This window comes from Heterodontus francisci, chromosome 15 (assembly GCF_036365525.1).
Source record: "Heterodontus francisci isolate sHetFra1 chromosome 15, sHetFra1.hap1, whole genome shotgun sequence".
Lineage (NCBI taxonomy): Eukaryota > Metazoa > Chordata > Chondrichthyes > Heterodontiformes > Heterodontidae > Heterodontus > Heterodontus francisci.
In genome coordinates, this window is record NC_090385.1 from 321,693 (window position 1) to 340,490 (window position 18,798).

The window sequence follows — 18,798 nt, forward strand, 5'->3', positions numbered from 1 at the left end:
AGATTGCGAACAATCTGGTTCAGCCTCAGAAAGATGCCAAGGAAAGGGATGGAGTCGGTGGCTATGGAGCGGGCTCTGTGGGGGCTTTGGTTGTCTCAATATTTAATTGCAAGAAATTTCTTGTCATCCAGTACTGGATGTTGGACAAGCAGTCTGATAATTTAGCGACAGTGGAGTCGTCGCGAGAGGTAGAGGTGGAGAAGAGCCGGGTGTCGCCAGCTTACCTGTGGGGCAGGATTTTCGGGCCCTACAGGGGCAGGAACGGAGGCAGACCTGGGCCCAAAAATACTGGTGCTGACTGACGTGCCGATTTCCCAATGTCATTCCCTGTGTCAACCATTTTTGCTGAGGTGGGTTCAAGGTGGGTAGCTGATTAGGCTCATTAGGAGCCTTGTTAACTGCAATTAAAGAAGCCTGACTGGAATTTTCCTGTCGGCCTCCAGTTTTTCGGACCGGCGGGGGGCAGTTTAACTGCCTGGAGGTGGGCATCCTGAGGCAGGGCAGGGGGGGGACCAGCTCTCCAGGCAGGCCAACAGGCCCTCCCTATCTGCCTGGGTGCGAGAGCAACCTCAGTCCGCCCTGTAGAGGGATTCCTCCTCCCCCATAGTGGGGGCCTGGTTGCAGGAACCAATTTTTACTTAAAATTTCAAAAAGGTTGGTGAGAGAGCACCTCCATATTGAAGCACCCTCTCTGTTACTTAAGATTCATTGCAGGCTGCTGCTCCTCTCAAGCTGAAAGGCCTCTGATTGGCCTTCCAGCTTCGAGAGCCCGCCGGCTGCCCTTCAGTGGACAGAGCGCCTGTCTCCATGCCAATTAAGGGGCCCAACCGTGAAAATACCAATAAGTGACTGTTTCTTCCCCCAACACCCATCCCACCCCACACCCTGTTCTCCACCCTGGGGGTGAGTTTGGGGCCTGGAAACAGTCCCAACTTCTGTTTCTCTCCTCCTGTAGGGAAAAGCAAACCCATGAAAATTGACAGTGTGTTTTCAGATAAAGTCACCAAGGAGCAGCAGGTAGATGAGAAATAGGAGGGGGCCAAGGATAGATTTTTGGAGGATACTAGAGGTAACTGAGAGCAGAAAGAGAAGCTATTGCAGGTGATACTCTGGCTTTCATTAGTAGGGGGATCAAGTTTCGGAGCCACGAGGTCATGTTGCAGCTGTACAAAACTCTGGTGAGACCGCACCTGGAGTATTGCGTGCAGTTCTGGTCACCGCATTATAGGAAGGATGTGGAAGCTATGGAAAGGGTGCAGAGGAGATTTACTAGGATGTTGCCTGGTATGGAGGGAAGGTCTTACGAGGAAAGGCTGAGGGACTTGAGGTTGTTTTCGTTGGAGAGAAGGAGGAGGAGAGGTGACTTAATAGAGACATATAAGATAATCAGAGGGTTAGATAGGGTGAATAGTGAGAGTCTTTTTCCTCGGATGGTGATGGCAAACACGAGGGGACATAGCTTTAAGTTGAGGGGTGATAGATATAGGACAGATGTGAGAGGTAGTTTCTTTACTCAGAGAGTAGTAGGGGCGTGGAACGCCCTGCCTGCAACAGTAGTAGACTCGCCAACTTTAAGGGCATTTAAGTGGTCATTGGATAGACATATGGATGAAAATGGAATAGTGTAGGTCAGATGGTTTCACAGGTCGGCGCAACATCGAGGGCTGAAGGGCCTGTACTGCGCTGTAATGTTCTAATTCTATAAGTAGATAGATAAGAATGGAAGCGGTGTTCACTCCCACCCAAACTGGGTAACAGAGGGGTGCTGGAGGAGGATAGTGTGGTCAGCTCCATCAAAGGCTGCAGACAAGATAAGGACAGGGGGAGGAAAGTTTACCATTATCACAGTCACATGGGATATCTTTTGTGACTTTGATCAGAGCTGTTTCGGTACTGTGGCAGGAGTGGAAACCAGGTTACAGGGATTCAAACATGGAATTCCAGGAAAGGTGGGAACGGATTTGGAAGGCGACAACATATTCAAGGACTTGTGAGGAAAGGGAAATGGAGATGGAACGGTAGTTTGCAAGGATGCTGGGTTCAAGGGTTGGTTTTCTGAGGAGATAGGTGATAAAGGCAGATTTGAAGGAGAGATTGACAGTACCAGAGGAAAGAGAACTTTTCAAAATATCGGCTAACATGGGGACCAGTAGAGGAAGTTGGGTGGTCAGCAGTTTAGTGGGAATAGGTTCAAGGGAGCAGGAGTTGGGTCTCGTGGACAAGATGAGCTAACAATGGGCATGAGGGGAGATATGAGAATTTAGGGCTCGGGTGGGGGGAACTTGAGAGGGAGTTTGGCTGCACAGACCAATATCCCTCCGTGTGAAACTTTGCCAAATATCTTTCAGACGTCTGGGTACAACACATTGTAGGGTTTTCCACAGACTATGGCATCTCAGTTCCGTCAAGAGGCAAGGGAGAGCATGGTTCCCTGTACAAGATCCCGATGGATTCAAATTGTCCTTGATATACAAAGTTATGTCCCAGGCCAGCCCTTCTAGGCTTTTCTTCTCTCCATTTGCAGACTTGGGTCTTATTCAATTTAGGATTCTAGTTATGGCCTTAAAGTTGACACGAAGAATTTTGGGGTATTTAAATAGCACCTCATTGTTGGATATTTATACTTTGTTCTAGCCTATATGTTCCTTATTTAGTGGCGGATGGCAATCATTGGTCCCTGGTCATATGATGGGGCCTCAGATTCAATGGAACCCAGCTCCATCACTGAACGTTCTTCCATTTGCTCTCCCCACACAAACACTCTCAGCACCCTCCCACTGTGCAATCTGTTTACTTACCATAGACTGTACTCTGATCTGATTGTTTGCTAACAGTTGTCACAATGCTCCTGAATGATGTTCTTGCGCTGTATTTATTGCTGTTGAACAGTTCAACAACAGAACGAGAAAGAGGATATTGGAATCCCAAGACTACCAATACAAGCAACTACTTTATATCCAACAAATTACATTTCTCCCCAGGACTTACCATCAAACTTCTTATACCTCGAAGCAAATGTTGACTGCAGAGCGTTGCTGGTCTCTAGCACGGCTTTTGTAAACTCTAGCTGACCTTGATGGCTGAGTTTTTCCTCCATTTCAGTTGTACAGCATGTGTAGAGCTGGGGACACACCTTCAGGTGATTTCCTGGGCACATAAGACAGCAATTGTAAACAAGATTTGAAAAAAACACATCTTTACCCCATTACAACTGAGTGGCTTGCTAGGTAGGCCCTTTCAGAGGGCAGTAGGAATCAATGAATCATTTTGCTGTGGCTCTCAAATCGCATATAGGTCAAACCGGGCAAGAACAGCAGATTTCCTTCCCTAAAGGAGAGTAGTGGACAACGTAGATTTTTACAACAATCTGGTAGCTTCATGGTCACCATTATTGAGTGCAGGGCAAAACTGTGCCAGATGGAGTTCAATATTGGGAAGTGTGATTGGACCCAAAAAAGACAGATCAGAGTATTTTCTAAATTGTGACAAGCTGTGAACAGTGGTGGAGCGGAGAGATTTAAGGGTCCAAGTATCGAAGTTACTACAAATTATTAAACTAAATTGGCAGGGGGATGGGCACCAGCATATAGAAGTAGAAAAGAGGAATAAGGTGCATAAAGGAGTGTGTGTTGGATAGTACTAGCAAAGGAAGTAGTACCATATTAAATAGTAGCAGACTAAGAAGGACTATAAGGAATACAAAGACAGGTTTACAATGAATGTATGTAAATGCACAAAGGATGTGAATAAAATTGGTGAGCTACAAGCACAAATAGCCATGCGAGAATAATGATGTAGTGGCAATAACGGAAAAGTGGCTTAAAAAAGGTGAGGGCTGGGCGCTTAATATTCAAGGAAATAATGTGTTCAGAAAAGATGGGGAAGGGAAAATGGGAGGCGAGGTGGCAGGACTGATTAGAGAAGACATTGTAATGTTGCAAAGAGAGGATGTCCTTTAAGGGGCAAAGACAGAATCCATTTGGTTAGAGCTGAGAAGCAAAAAGGGTATGATCACACTACTCAGGGTATTCTATAGGCCTCCAAATAGAGAGAGAGGACCAAATCTGCAAGGAAATCAGAGAGATGAAAGAACTATAGAGTGGTGATATCGGGTGACTTTAATTATCCAAATTAACGTTAGAGTAAAAGGAGAAGGGGAAGGAATTTCTGAAATGTGTTCAGGAGAACTTCCTTGACTAGTATGTTCTCAGTCCAACTAGGAAGGAGGCATTGCTGGAGCTGGGAATGAGGCAGGCCAAGTGTCTGTGCAGGAACACTTGGGTAAGAGTGATCATTATAACATAAGGTTTAGGTTAGCAATGAAGAGCAAGGAACGATCTAAAGCAGAACTTCTAAATTGGCTGAGGACTAACTTCAATGGGATGAGAGGGGATCTAGCCAGGGTAAAATGGAACTAAAGATTGACAGGGAAATCTGTATCAGAGAAATGGCTGATCTTTGAGGAGGAGATGTTTCAGGTACAGGCTAGGCACATTGCAAAAGGTAAGGGAACCAAAGCCAAGGCTCGTTGTATGACGAGGGAGATAGAGAATATGATGAAACAAAAAAAGATGGAGTATGTCAAGTGACTTCTTCAAGCGAGAACCAGGCCAAATACAATAAATTGAGAGGGGAAGTGATGAGGAAAATATGATTGGCAAAGATCGAATATGAAATAGAATGACAGTTAACAAGGAAGGGAACTGAAAAATCTTTTCCCAGCATGTAAATAGTAAGCAGGTAATAACAGGTGGGTAGGGTCCTATTAGGGACAAATAGGGTGATATATGCTGAGAGGCACAGGGCATGGCTAGAATACTTACGGAGTACTTTGTATCGGTGTTTACTAAGGAAGAGGATGCTGACAAACTAATCAGTAGAAGCGGAGATGGTAGAAAGGGTGATTTTAATATGCATATAGATCGGATGAATCAGATTGGCAAAGGTAGCCTGGAAGATGAGTTCATAGAGTGTATTCGGGACAATTTCTTAGAGCAGTATGTTCTAGTGCCAACCAGGGAGCAGGCTATTCTCAATCTGGCAATGTACAATGAGACAAAATTAATTAATGACCTCATAGTAAATGAGCCTCCTGGCAACAGTGATCATAACATGATAGAATTTCACATTCAGTTTGAGGGCGAGAAGTGTGGATCGAAGACTAGCGTTTTCAACTTAAAGGCAATTAAAAAGGTATGAAGACAGAGTTGGTCAAAGTAAACTGGGAAATTAGGTTAAAAGATAGGACAATAGAGAAACAGTTCTTCTCGGTGTGCAGACTAATGCAGGACTTCACTTTTCTTTAAACTGATTTTTAGTCTGAAGAGTTGTGCCACCTCGGAAAAACGTGTTGTTATATGTTGCAGGTCTGACTGACTGTAGGCCAGGAGCGCGCAGTCATTGGTGAAAAGAAGTCCACGGATGAGGTTTCCTTGTGTCTTTGTGTGAGCCTGAAGACACCCGAGGTTGAAAAGGCCTCCATCAGTCTGGAAGTGTACGTAAATTCCCTCCTTAAGGTCTTTCGTTGCCTGCTGTAGTGTTATGTTGAAAAAGATGGTGAATAAGGTTGGGGCCAGCACACATCCCTGCTTCACACCATTGGAGATTTGGAACAGACTCGAGAGGTCGCTGTTTTGCTTGACTTGTCCGTACTGATTTTCATGAAATTGCTTCAAAGAATATAGACCAAGCATTGTCACCAAGGGAACCAAGCTGAATGCTGTCAAGCAATTTACTTATTTGGGGAGCGTCATCTCGTTTGATGCCACCATTGACAAGGAAGTGGACAACAGGCTCGCAAAAGCAAACAGTACATTCGGCAGACTCCACAAACGAGTTTTGAGCAACCACGGCCTCAGAGCACAGACTAAACTCAAAGTGACAAAGCCATAGTCCTCACTACCGTTCTGGATGGCGCCGAGTCATGCGCTCTATACCGCCGTCATGTATGCCTTCCAGAGTGCTTCCATCAGCGCTGCCTCTGCAGCATCAAGATCCGCTGGCAGGACTGCATCACAAACATTGAAGTCCTGGAAACAACCAACATCACTAGCATTGAGGCCAACATCCTGCAAAGACAACAGTGTTGGGCGGGTCACGTTACCAGACGGACAACAGTCGCCTGCCCAAGATAGTGTTGTATGGAGAGCTGACCACTGGTCAAAGGAACAGAGGAGCCCCACGCAAACGTTTCAAGGACTCCCTGAAGAAGTTCCTCTCTGTGTGCCACATCGACCATCGCCAGTGAGAAGCGCAGGCCATAGATTGTGATGCCTGGAGATGCTACATCAGGAGGGCTACAGACTCCTTTGAGACTGAGCGAAGAACTAGCATGAAAGAGAAAAGGAGAAGGATAGATTCAATTGCCCCCAGCAGCGACTACACCTTCAGTTGCACTCACTGTGAGAGAATCTGCCAGTCACGGATAGGCCTGACTAGCCACCAGCGGGCCTGCAACCGATGAGTACAACCTTCCCAAAATCATCGTCTGTGATGAAATGCCAAAAGAAGAGAAGCAGTGGCAGACATTTAAGGAGATAGTTCATAACTCTCAACAAAGATCAATGCCAGTGAAAAGACTATGAGAAGGATGCACCATCCGTGGCTATCTAAGGAAGTTAAAGATAGTATCAAATTGAAAGAAAAAGTGGACAATACTGTGAAGATTAGTGATCCGGATGAAACTGACGAGAACAGCTGCCGATACTTTAATCTCCGATCCTGCTGTCTTCACAGTCCAGAGTGTCTGCAGCCACGGCATGCGGTAAGTCCATTGAGGTGAAGAAGGAGCTGCGGGACCCGAGAGAAGTCCTGTGAAAAGGTGCCCCGAACACCCAAAAAATCCACGAACGGCCCCCCCGGCCGCAACTTCAAAGCGCCCGCGGGAGATGGCTCGGAGAGCATCTGCAGCGCACTGTCGGCAATGCTGCATGCCTTTATTTAAACCACTGCAAAAAAAAAAACCCTTAGCAAATGTAATCACCTCTAAGTCTGCCAAATGATGCTTCACCTCCCGAAGGACGTGGATGAGCTTTCCGGACGTCGATGGTGGGCACTGAGGAAATGGCTTATTACCTGCACCAGATTCCACCCCCCCTCCCCCCCCCCTTTACCCCCCTTCCCCTTCCCTGCTCCACCCTCTCAGCTCACCCCCTCACAACCCCGTCCCAGCCCGCCCCCCCTCGCACCATCTTCACCCCGCACCCCCTTCCCCTGCACCCCCCCCTCCTCCCTCTACCCCTCCCCCTTGCATCCCCTCCTCCCACCGGCACCATCCTACACCTGTGTAGGGGCCCCAACAACCCCACTGCCTTGTGGGCGTCTCGGGAGAGACCAAGGCTAAGGGAGTAAACCCTAACAGAAAATCCGGAGCGGAACCCCGTAGGCGGTCATGTGTCACCTTTGGCATGTTTCCGGCAGTTCCTGCAGCCATACTGGTGCCAAACGTCGTGTCCTGCACTCCTTTGGACCCCACCAGAAAGGCCGAGAGGGGGGTTTTGACGACTGGGCAACTCTCAACCTCCATAAATTTGCCCAGGCATGCGCCATGGAGAGGTCACTCCATAGTTGCCTCACAGCGACTGAAACAACACGGAAGGCAGCAGTTACGGGTTATAAGTCCAGATAAATTGGCGTAGAAACTGGGCGCCACGGGTTGCCTTTGTCGGTGGGAGAGGTCATTGCACCTCACTGGACAGCTACCGCCCGCCTCAAACCGGGCAGCCCCCGGTCAATAAGGTTCTGTCCCGCCACAGTCTGCCTGCTTCAATGGGTGCTTGGAGCTCAGGGTCATTGCCCGAAAGGTGGACTGATACACCGCACCAAACAACATGAAAAAAGGAAAGAAGGTACCAGCCCTTCGCTTTGCAAGCTGGAACGTCAGAACTATGTGTCCTGGCCTGTCGGAAGACCTTACACAAATCAACGATTCTCGGAAGACCGCCATCATTAACAACGAGCTCAGTAGACTCAATGTGGACATTGCAGCACTTCAGGAGACTCGCCTCCCCGCGAGTGGCTCTCTAGCAGAGCAAGACTACACCTTCTTCTGGCAGGGCAGGGATCCTGAAGAACCAAGACAGCATGGAGTGGGCTTCGCCATCAGAAACTCCTTGCTCAGCATGATAGAGCCTCCCTCAAATGGCTCGGAACGCATACTGTCCATCCGACTGCTCACCACCTCTGGTCCAGTACACCTACTCAGCATCTATGCTCCAACACTCTGTTCCGCACCTGAAGCTAAAGACCAGTTCTATGAACAACTCCATAACATCATTAGCAGCATCCCCAACACCGAACACCTATTCCTGCTGGGGGACTTTAATGCCAGGGTTGGGGCCGACCATGACTCATGGCCCTCCTGCCTTGGGCGCTATGGCGTTGGAAGGATGAATGAGAACGGGCAGAGACTGCTTGAGTTGTGTACCTATCATAACCTCTGCATCACCAACTCGTTCTTTCACACTAAACCCTGTCACCAGGTTTCATGGAGGCACCCAAGATCACGTCGTTGGCACCAGCTAGACCTCATTGTCACAAGGCGAGCCGCCTTAAACAGTGTTCAAATCACACGCAGCTTCCACAGTGCGGACTGCGACACCGACCACTCCCTGGTGTGCAGCAAGGTTAGACTCAGACCAAAGAAGTTGCATCATTCCAAGCAGAAGGGCCACCCGCGCATCAACACGAGCAGAATTTCTCACCCACAGCTGTTACAAAAATTTCTAAATTCACTTGTAACAGCCCTTCAAAACACTCCCACAGGGGATGCTGAGACCAAGTGGGCCCACATCAGAGACGCCATCTATGAGTCAGCTTTGACCACCTACGGCAAAAGTGCGAAGAGAAATGCAGACTGGTGTCAATCTCATAATGAAGAGCTGGAACCTGTCATAGCCGCTAAGCGCATTGCACTTTTGAACTACAAGAAAGCCCCCAGCGATTTAACATCCGCAGCACTTAAAGCAGCCAGAAGTACTGCACAAAGAACAGCTAGGCGTTGCGCAAACGACTACTGGCAACACCTATGCAGTCATATTCAGCTGGCCTCAGACACCGGAAACATCAGAGGAATGTATGATGGCATGAAGAGAGCTCTTGGGCCAACCATCAAGAAGATCACCCCCCTCAAATCTAAATCGGGGGACATAATCACTGACCAACGCAAACAGATGGACCGCTGGGTTGAGCACTACCTAGAACTGTACTCCAGGGAGAATGCTGTCACTGAGACTGCCCTCAATGCAGCCCAGCCTCTACCAGTCATGGATGAGCTGGACATACAGCCAACCAAATCGGAACTCAGTGATGCCATTGATTCCCTAGCCAGCGGAAAAGCCCCTGGGAAGGACAGCATTACCCCTGAAATAATCAAGAGTGCCAAGCCTGCTATACTCTCAGCACTACATGAACTGCTATGCCTGTGCTGGGACGAGGGAGCAGTACCCCAGGACATGCGCGATGCCAACATCATCACCCTCTATAAAAACAAAGGTGACCGCGGTGACTGCAACAACTACCGTGGAATCTCCCTGCTCAGCATAGTGGGGAAAGTCTTTGCTCGAGTCGCTCTGAACAGGCTCCAGAAGCTGGCCGAGCGCGTCTACCCTGAGGCACAGTGTGGCTTTCGTGCAGAGAGATCGACTATTGACATGCTGTTCTCCCTTCGTCAGATACAGGAGAAATGCCGCGAACAGCAGATGCCCCTCTACATTGCTTTCATTGATCTCACCAAAGCCTTTGACCTCGTCAGCAGACGTGGTCTCTTCAGACTACTAGAAAAGATCGGATGTCCACCAAAGCTACTAAGTATCATCACCTCATTCCATGACAATATGAAAGGCACAATTCAACATGGTGGCTCCTCATCAGAGCCCTTTCCTATCCTGAGTGGTGTGAAACAGGGCTGTGTTCTCGCACCCACACTTTTTGGGATTTTCTTCTCCCTGCTGCTTTCACATGCGTTCAAATCCTCTGAAGAAGGAATTTTCCTCCACACAAGATCAGGGGGCAGGTTGTTCAACCTTGCCCGTCTAAGAGCGAAGTCCAAAGTACGGAAAGTCCTCATCAGAGAACTCCTCTTTGCTGACGATGCTGCTTTAACATCTCACACTGAAGAATGCCTGCAGAGTCTCATCGACAGGTTTGCGTCTGCCTGCAATGAATTTGGCCTAACCATCAGCCTCAAGAAAACGAACATCATGGGGCAGGATGTCAGAAATGCTCCATCCATCAATATTGGCGACCACGCTCTGGAAGTGGTTCAAGAGTTCACCTACCTAGGCTCAACTATCACCAGTAACCTGTCTCTAGATGCAGAAATCAACAAGCGTATGGGTAAGGCTTCCACTGCTATGTTCAGACTGGCCAAGAGAGTGTGGGAAAATGGCGCACTGACACGGAACACAAAAGTCCGAGTGTATCAGGCCTGTGTCCTCAGTACCTTGCTCTACGGCAGCGAGGCCTGGACAACGTATGCCAGCCAAGAGCGACGTCTCAATTCATTCCATCTTCGCTGCCTTCGGAGAATACTTGGCATCAGGTGGCAGGACTATATCTCCAACACAGAAGTCCTTGAAGCGGCCAACATCCCCAGCTTATACACACTACTGAGTCAGCGGCGCTTGAGATGGCTTGGCCATGTGAGCCGCATGGAAGATGGCAGGATCCCCAAAGACACATTGTATAGCGAGCTCGCCACTGGTATCAGACCCACCGGCCGTCCATGTCTCCGTTATAAAGACGTCTGCAAACGCGACATGAAATCGTGTGACATTGATCACAAGTCGTGGGAGTCAGTTGCCAGCATTCGCCAGAGCTGGCGGGCAGCCATAAAGACAGGGCTAAATTGTGGCGAGTCGAAGAGACTTAGTAGTTGGCAGGAAAAAAGACAGAGGCGCAAGGGGAGAGCCAACTGTCCAACAGCCCCAACAAACAAATTTCTCTGCAGCACCTGTGGAAGAGCCTGTTACTCCAGAATTGGCCTTTATAGCCACTCCAGGCGCTGCTTCACAAACCACTGACCACCTCCAGGCGCGTATCCATTGTCTCTCGAGATAAGGAGGCCCAAAAGAAAAGAAAGAAGTGGTAGATCAGAAGATTAGACAGATTTTAAAAACCAGCAAAGAATGAATAAAAAAAGGAAGAAATCAGAGTATGACAGAAAGATAGCTAGAAATATAAAAACAGATTGTATTGGTCCTCTGGAGAGAGTGTCTGGGGAATTAATAATGGGCAACAAGGAAGCACTGAGTAGGTATTTTGTGCAGAGCATGGCTACCCGACCAGACCCGATGACGTGTCAGGTTCGGGTCGGGCATTCCAGCTCGGGTCGAGTCGGGCCGGGTCGGACACAGTGCTGCCTTTTGTCACAACCTCTGATATAATTAACTTCATTCCAGTGGTCAGGTTGGGTCGGGCGCGGGAAAAAAATCAAAGGACTCGGGCCCGGGTCAGGTTTGGGTTGGATGTGGTCGGGTCGGATTTCAATTGCATGCCCGAGCAGACCTTTAATTTTGTGTCGGTCTTCATGGTCGAAGGTACAAGAAAAATCCCAAAGATACTTGAAAAACAAGAAGTAAAAGGGAGGGAAGACCTTAAAACAATCTCAATCATCAGGGAAAAGATACTGGGAAAACTATCAGAGCTAAAGGCTGACAAGGCCCCAAGACCTAATGGCCAAGGGTCTCAAAAGAAGTGGTTGCAGAGATAGAAGATGCATTAATAATAAATACAAGAAATGCTGGAAATACTCAGCACGTCTGGCAGCATCTGTGGAGAGAGAAGCAGAGTTAACATTTCAGGTCAGTGACCCTTCTTTGGAACTGACAAATATTAGAAATGTAAAAGGTTTTAAGCAAGTAAAGCGGGGGTAGGGCAAGAGATAACAAAAGAGAAGGTGTTGATAGGACAAGGTCACAGAGAATAACTGACCAGAAGGTCATGGAACAAAGGCAAACGGTATGTTAATGGTGTGCTGAAAGACAAAGCGTTAGTACAGTTGACAGTAAAATGGCCCCAAGCACAAACATAAAAAAAAAAGTGGGTAAGTAGAAACAAAGTAAACAAGCTAAAATAAATTTTTTTTAAAATAAATAAATAAATAAAAAGGGGTGCACTTCATGCTGTGAAATTACTGAACTCAATGTTCAGTCTGGCAGGCTGCAACGTGCCTGATCGGTAAATGAGATGCTGTTCCTCGAGCTTGCGTTAATGTTCACTGAAACACTGCAGCAATCCCAGGACAGAGATGTCAGCATGACAGCGGTGGGGGGTGGGGTGATGTTGAAATGGTGAACAACCGAAAGCTCGGGGTCATGCTTACGGACTGAGCAAAGGTGTTCCGCAAAGCGGTCACTCAATCTGCATTTGGTCTCCCCAGTGTAGAGGAGACCACATTGTCAGCAGCGAATACAGCATACTAAATCGCTGCTACACCTGAAAGGAGTGTTTGGGGCCTTGGACAGTGAGGAGAGAGGAGGTAAATGGGCAGGTATTACACCTCCTGCGATTGCAGGGGAAGGTGATGTGGGAAGGGGACAAGGTGGTAGGGGTAATGGTGGAGTGGACGATGGTATCACAGAGGGAACGATCCCTTCGGAATGCTGACAGGGGAAGATGTGTTTGGTAGTGGCATCACGCTGGAGATGGCGGAGGATGATCCTTTGGATGCGGAGGCTGGTGGGGTGGAAAGTGAGGTCAACGGGAACCTTCTCACGGTTCTGGGAGGGAGGAGAAGGGGTGAGGGTAGAGGTGTGGGAAATGGGCCGGACATGGTTGAGGGCCCTGTCAACCACAGTTGGGGAATCCTCGGTTGAGGAAAAAGGAAGACATATCAGAAGCGCTGTCGTGGAAGGCTGCATCATCAGAGCAGATGCGCCGGAGACGGAGAAACTGGGAGAATGGAATGGAGTCCTTACAGGAGGCAGGGAGTGAAGAAGCGTAGTCGAGGTAGCTGTGGGAGTCAGTGGGCGTATAATGAATATTAGTAGATAGCCTATCCCCAGAGATGGACACAGAGAAGTCGATGAAGGGGAGGGAAGGGAAGTGTCGGAGATGGACCATGTGAAGGTCAGAGAAGGGTGGAAATTGGAAGCAAAGTTGCCAAAGTTTTCTCGTTCCAGGCAGGAGCAGGAAACGGCAACGATACAGTCATCAGTGTACCGGAAAATGAGTTGGGGGAGGGGGTCTGAGTAAGACTGGAACAAGGAATGTTCAACATATCCCACAAAAAGACAGGCATAACTAGGTCCCATGCGGGTACCCATAGCAACACCTTTTACGTGAAGGAAATGATTGGAGTTGAAGAAGTTGTTGTTCAATGTGAGAACAAGTTCAGCCAGGTGGAGGAGGTTGGTGGTAGATGGGGACTGGTTGGGCCTCTGTTCAAGGAAGAAGCAGAGAGCCCTCAAACCATCCTGGTGGGGGATGGAGGTGTAGAGAGATTTGACATCCACAGTGAAGAGGAAGCGGTTAGGGCCAGGAAACTGGAAATTGTCAAAATGACATAGGGCATCAGAAGAGTCACAGATGTAGGTGGGAAGAGACTGGACCGGGGAGAAAAGATAGAGTCAAGATAGGACGAAATAAGTTCAGTGGGGCAAGAGCAGGCTGACACAATGGGTCTGCTAGGACAGTCCTGTTTGTGGATTTTGGGAAGGAGGTCGAAGCGGGCTGTCCGCGGTTGCGAGACTATGAGGTTGGAAGCTGTAGAGGGAAGAACCCCAGACTATGAATCGTTTTTTTTTTCTTTATTTGCTTATTTTATTTTAGTTTGTTTAGTTTGTTTCAACTGTGCCTACCCACTGTTTTTTTTCATGTTTGTGCGTGGGGCCAGGGCTGTTCATTTTACTGTCAATTGACACCCTCTCTGTACTAACGCTTTGTCTTTTCACACCATTAACATACCGTTTCCCTTTGTTCCATGACCTGCTGGCCAGTTATTCTCTGTGACCTTGTCCTATCAACACCTTCTCTTTGATTATCTCTTGCCCTACCCCCGCGTTACTTGCTTAAAACCTTTTACATTTCTAATATTTCTAATAGTCTAACTAACTTGAATGAATTTTTCGAGGCGGGGACTAGATGTGTAGCTGAGGGTAAAGCAGTTGATGTAGTCTACATGAACTTCAGTAAGTCTTTTCATAAGGGGAGATTGGTTAAGAAGGTAAGAGTCCATGGGATCCAGGGAAATTTGGCAAATTGGATCCAAAATTGGCTTAGTGGCAGGAGGCAGAGGGTGGTCAAGGGTTGTTTTTGCGATTGGAAGCTGGTGACCAGTGGTGTACTGCAGGGATTGGTGCTAGGACCCTTGCTGTTTGTAGTGTAGATTAATGATTTAGACGTGAATATAGGAGGCATGATACGTAAGTACGCAGCTGACACGAAAATGGGTGGTGTCGTAAATAGTGAGGAGGAAAGCTTTAGATTACAGGACGATATAGATGGGCTGGTAAGATGGGTGGAGCAGTGCCAGATGGAATTTAATCCTGAGAAGTGTGCGTGATGCATTTTGGGAGGACTAACAAGGCAAGGGAATATACAATGGATGGTAGGACCCTAGAAAGTACAGAAGGTCAGAGGGACCTTGGTATACTTGTCTATAGATCACTGAAGACAGCAGCACAGGTAGATAAGGTGGTTAGGAAGGCATATGGGATACTTGCCTTCATCAGCCGAGGCACAGAATATAAGAGCAGGAAGGTTATGATGGAACAAAAACAAGAAATGCTGGAATCACTCAGCAAGTCTGGCAGCATCTGTGGAAAGAGAAGCAGAGTTAACGTTTCGGGTCAGCGACCCTTCTTCGGAACCGAAGAAGGGTCGCTGACCTGAAACGTTAACTCTGCTTCTCTTTCCACAGATGCTGCCAGACCTGCTGAGTGATTCCAGCATTTCTTGTTTTTGTTTCAGATTTCCAGCATCCGCAGTATTTTGCTTTTATTTTAAGGTTATGATGGAGCTGCATAAAACTCTAGTTAAGCCACAGCTGGAGTACTGTGTACAGTTCTGGGCACCACACTATAGGAAGGATGTGATTACACTGGAGAGGGTGCAGAGGAGATTCACCAGGATGTTGCCTGGGCTGAAGCATTCCTGCTATGAAAAGAGACTGAAAAGTCTAGGGTTGTTTTCCTTAGAGCAGAGAAGGCTGAGGGGGGGGATGTGATTGAGGTATACAGAATTATGAGGGGCATTGAGAGGTGAGATAGGAAGAAACTTTTTCCCTTTGCGGAGGGGTCAAAAACCAGGGGGCATAGATTTAGGGTAAGGGGCAGGAGGTTTAGAAGGGGAAAATGTTTTCACCCAGACGGTGGTTGAAATCTGGAACGCACTGCCTGAAGAGGTGGTACAGGCAAGAACCATCACAACATTTAAGAAGTATTTAGATGAGCACTTGAAATGCCATAGCATACAAAGCTACGGGCGAAGTGGTGGAAAATGGGATTAGAATAGTTAGGTGCTTGATGGGCCGAAGGGCCTGTTTCTGTGCTGTATAACTCTATGACTCATTGATTTGTCAGTTCTGATGAAAGTTCACTGACCTGAACCGTTAACTCTGCTTCTCTCTCCACAGATGCTGCCAGACTTGCTGAGTATTTCCAGCAATTCTTGTTTTTATTTCGGGTTTCCAGCATTTCCAGTATTTTGCTTTTATTATGGTAGATGCATTAGTTGTGATCTTCCAAAATTCCCTAGATTCTGGAAGGATCCCAGTGGATTGGAAAATAGTTAATGTAACACCTGTATTCAAGAAAGGGGGGAGACAGAAAGCAGGAAACTATAGGCCAGTTAGCCTAACATCTGTCACAGGGAAAACCCTAGAATCCACCAATGACGAGCTTATAGCAGGACATTTAGAAAATTATAATGCAAGCAGACAGAATCAACATGGTTTTGTGAAAGGGAAGTCATATTTGCCTAATTTATTAAGAGTTCTTTGAGGAAGTAACAAGTAACATGAATAAAGGGGAGCCTGTAGATGTGGTGTACTTGGATTTCCAAAAGGCATTTGATCAGGTGCCACATCAAAGGTTACTACACAAAATAAGAGTTCATGGTGTAGGGGGTAACATATTAGAGTCAGAGTCGTACAGTCCTTCGGCTCACAGCATCCAAGCCGACCATAATACCTATCTATACTAATCCTACCTGCCTGCATTAATTCCATATCCCTCTATGCCTTGCTCATTCAAGTACCTGTCCAGATGCCTCTTAAATGTCACTACTGTTCCTGCCTCCACCATCTCCTCAGGCAGCTCATTCCAGATACCCACTATTCTTTGTGTGAAAAATTTACCCCTTTGATCCCCTTTAAACCTCCTCCCTCTCACCTTAAATCTATGCCCTCTAGTTACCATGGGAAACAGACTCTGGCTATCTACCCTATCTATGTCTCTCATAATTTTATATACCTCTATTATATATTAGCTTGGATAGAGGATTGGCTAGCTAAAAGGAAGCAGAAAGTAGAGATAAAGGGTCATTTTTGTGTTGGCATGATGTAACTAGTGATGTGCCACAGGTATCAGTATTGGTGTCTCAACCATTTACAATCTACATCAATGACTTGGATGAAGGGACTGAATGCGTGGTAGCTAAATTTGCAGATGACACAAAGATAGGGAGGAAGTTAAGTTGCAAGAGGACACAAAGAGTCTACAAAGGTATATAGATAGGTTAAGTGAGTGGGCAAAAATTTGGCAGATGGAGTATAATGTGGGAAAATGTGAATGTCCACTTTAGCAGGAAGAATGGAAAAACAATATATTATTTGAATGGCAAGAGACTCCAGAACTCCGCGGTACAGAGGGATCTGCGTGTTCTGGTACATGAATAACAAAAAGTTAGTGTGCAGGTGCAACAAGTGAGTCGGAAGGCAAATGGAATGTTGTCATTTTATTGCAAAGGGAATAGAATATAAAAATAGGTAAGTTTTGCTACAGCTGTACAGGGCCTTAGTGAGACCACATCTGGAGTACTGTGTACAGTTTTGGTCTCCTTACTTAAAGAAGGATAAAATTGCATTAGAAGCAGTTCAGTGCAGGTTCACTCAATGGATTCCTGGAATGAAGGGTTATCTTATGAGGAAAGTTTGAACAAGTTGGCCCTATACCCATTGGAGTTTAGAAGAATGAGGGGTGATCTTATTGAAACATATAAGATCCTGAGGTGACTTGACAGGGTGGATGCTGGAAGGATGTTTTCAGTTGTGGATGAGATTAGAACTAGGGGACGCAGTTTAAAAATAAGGGGTCTCCCATTTAAGGAGAGAAGGAGAATTTCTTTCCTCTCAGAAGGCGTTTAGTCTGTTGAATTCGCTTCCTCAGAGAGCAGTAGAGGCTGGGTCATTGAATATATTCAAGGCTGAGTTAGATAGATTATTAATAGACAAGGGAGTTAAGTGTTATGGGAGGGCAGACAGGAAAGTGGAGTTGAGGCACATTCACATCAGACCATCCAGCCAGGTAACAGCCCCTCAGTATCTAAGTGGTCAAGACCTTAGGCATTTTATATCTTCAATGAGATCAAATCTCAACCTTCTAAACTCCAAACAGTATAGGCCTATTCTACTCAATCATACAATTGTACAAAGCTAACGGCACAGAAAGAGACCACTTGGCCCATCACCTCTGTGCTGACTGAAAAATAATCCACCCATTCTAATCACAACCTTTTAATAGATCTACCTTAACTCTGGTGTCCTAAGCTTGGTACTAACACAGAACAGTACACTCACCAGCTATTCCCTTCTGCTTGCATGTCTTAATTAATTATAAGGTGTTACATCAATTTTAATTTTAAGTTTTTTTCTAATTTGTAGCTATTTACACACGCACCCTAACAGTAGTATACTAACCTAGGTATTGACAGATACTCCCTAACAGCAGTTACTCACCAGCCAATCACTTTACAGCTTTCCTGTGATGTCACTATTCACTTTTTTCAAACTCAGACGCGCCTGGACTCCACTGCTCTCCCGAAAGGCAAGTGCTGTAGGCCGTGATCCTCGGGATTTAGTTAACTGCTACCCGCTTAGTCTTTCTCCCGCATGTCCTCTGCTCTCCCAGAAGGTAAGTGCGGTAGGCCGCCATCTTCGGGCTTTATTTAACTCACAGGAACATAGCAGCAGGAGCAGGCTATTCAGCCATCAAGCCTGCTCCGCCATTCAATTAGATCATGGCTGATCGTCTATCTCAACTCCACTTTTCCAGGCTATCTCATTATCCCTTGATGTCATTAGTATCCAGATATCTATTGATTTCTGTCTTGAACATGCTCAATGATTGAGCTTCCACAGCCCTCTGGGGTAGAGAATTTCAAAGATCCACCACCCTCTGAGTGAAGAAATTCCTCCTCATCTCAGTCTTAAATGGCCTGCCCCTTATTCCGAGATTATGCCCCTGGTTCTAGACTCACCAGCCAGGGGAAACATCCTATCTATATCTACCCTATCATGCCCTGTAAGAATTTTGTAAGTTTCAATGAGATCACCTCTCATTCTTCGAGACTTTACAGAATACAGGCCCAGTTTTATCAATCTCTCCTCATAAGACAATCCTGCCATTCCAGGGATTCATCTGGTGAACTTCCATTGCACTCCCTCCATGGTAAGTATTTCCTTCTTTAGAAGAGGAAACGAAAACTGCACACAATACTACAGGTGCAATCTCACCAAGGCTCTATACAATTGCAACAAGACTTCTTCACTCCTGTACTCGAATCCTCTCGCTAAGAAGGCCAACATACCCTTTGCCTTTTTTACCGCCGATTGGACCTGCAAGCTTACCTTCAGCAACT

General features: G+C 46.9%; 1 protein-coding gene across 1 annotated transcript in view; it reads right to left on the bottom strand.

Moving 5' to 3' along the window:
* LOC137377454 (glypican-6-like) overlaps positions 1-18,798 on the bottom strand; it is a 351,856-nt gene that overhangs the window by 214,165 nt on the left and 118,893 nt on the right. Inside the window, exon 2 of the mRNA XM_068047033.1 lies at positions 2,989-3,147. Coding sequence (XP_067903134.1) covers positions 2,989-3,147 — 159 coding nt within the window. The remainder of the gene's footprint in view (positions 1-2,988; positions 3,148-18,798) is intronic.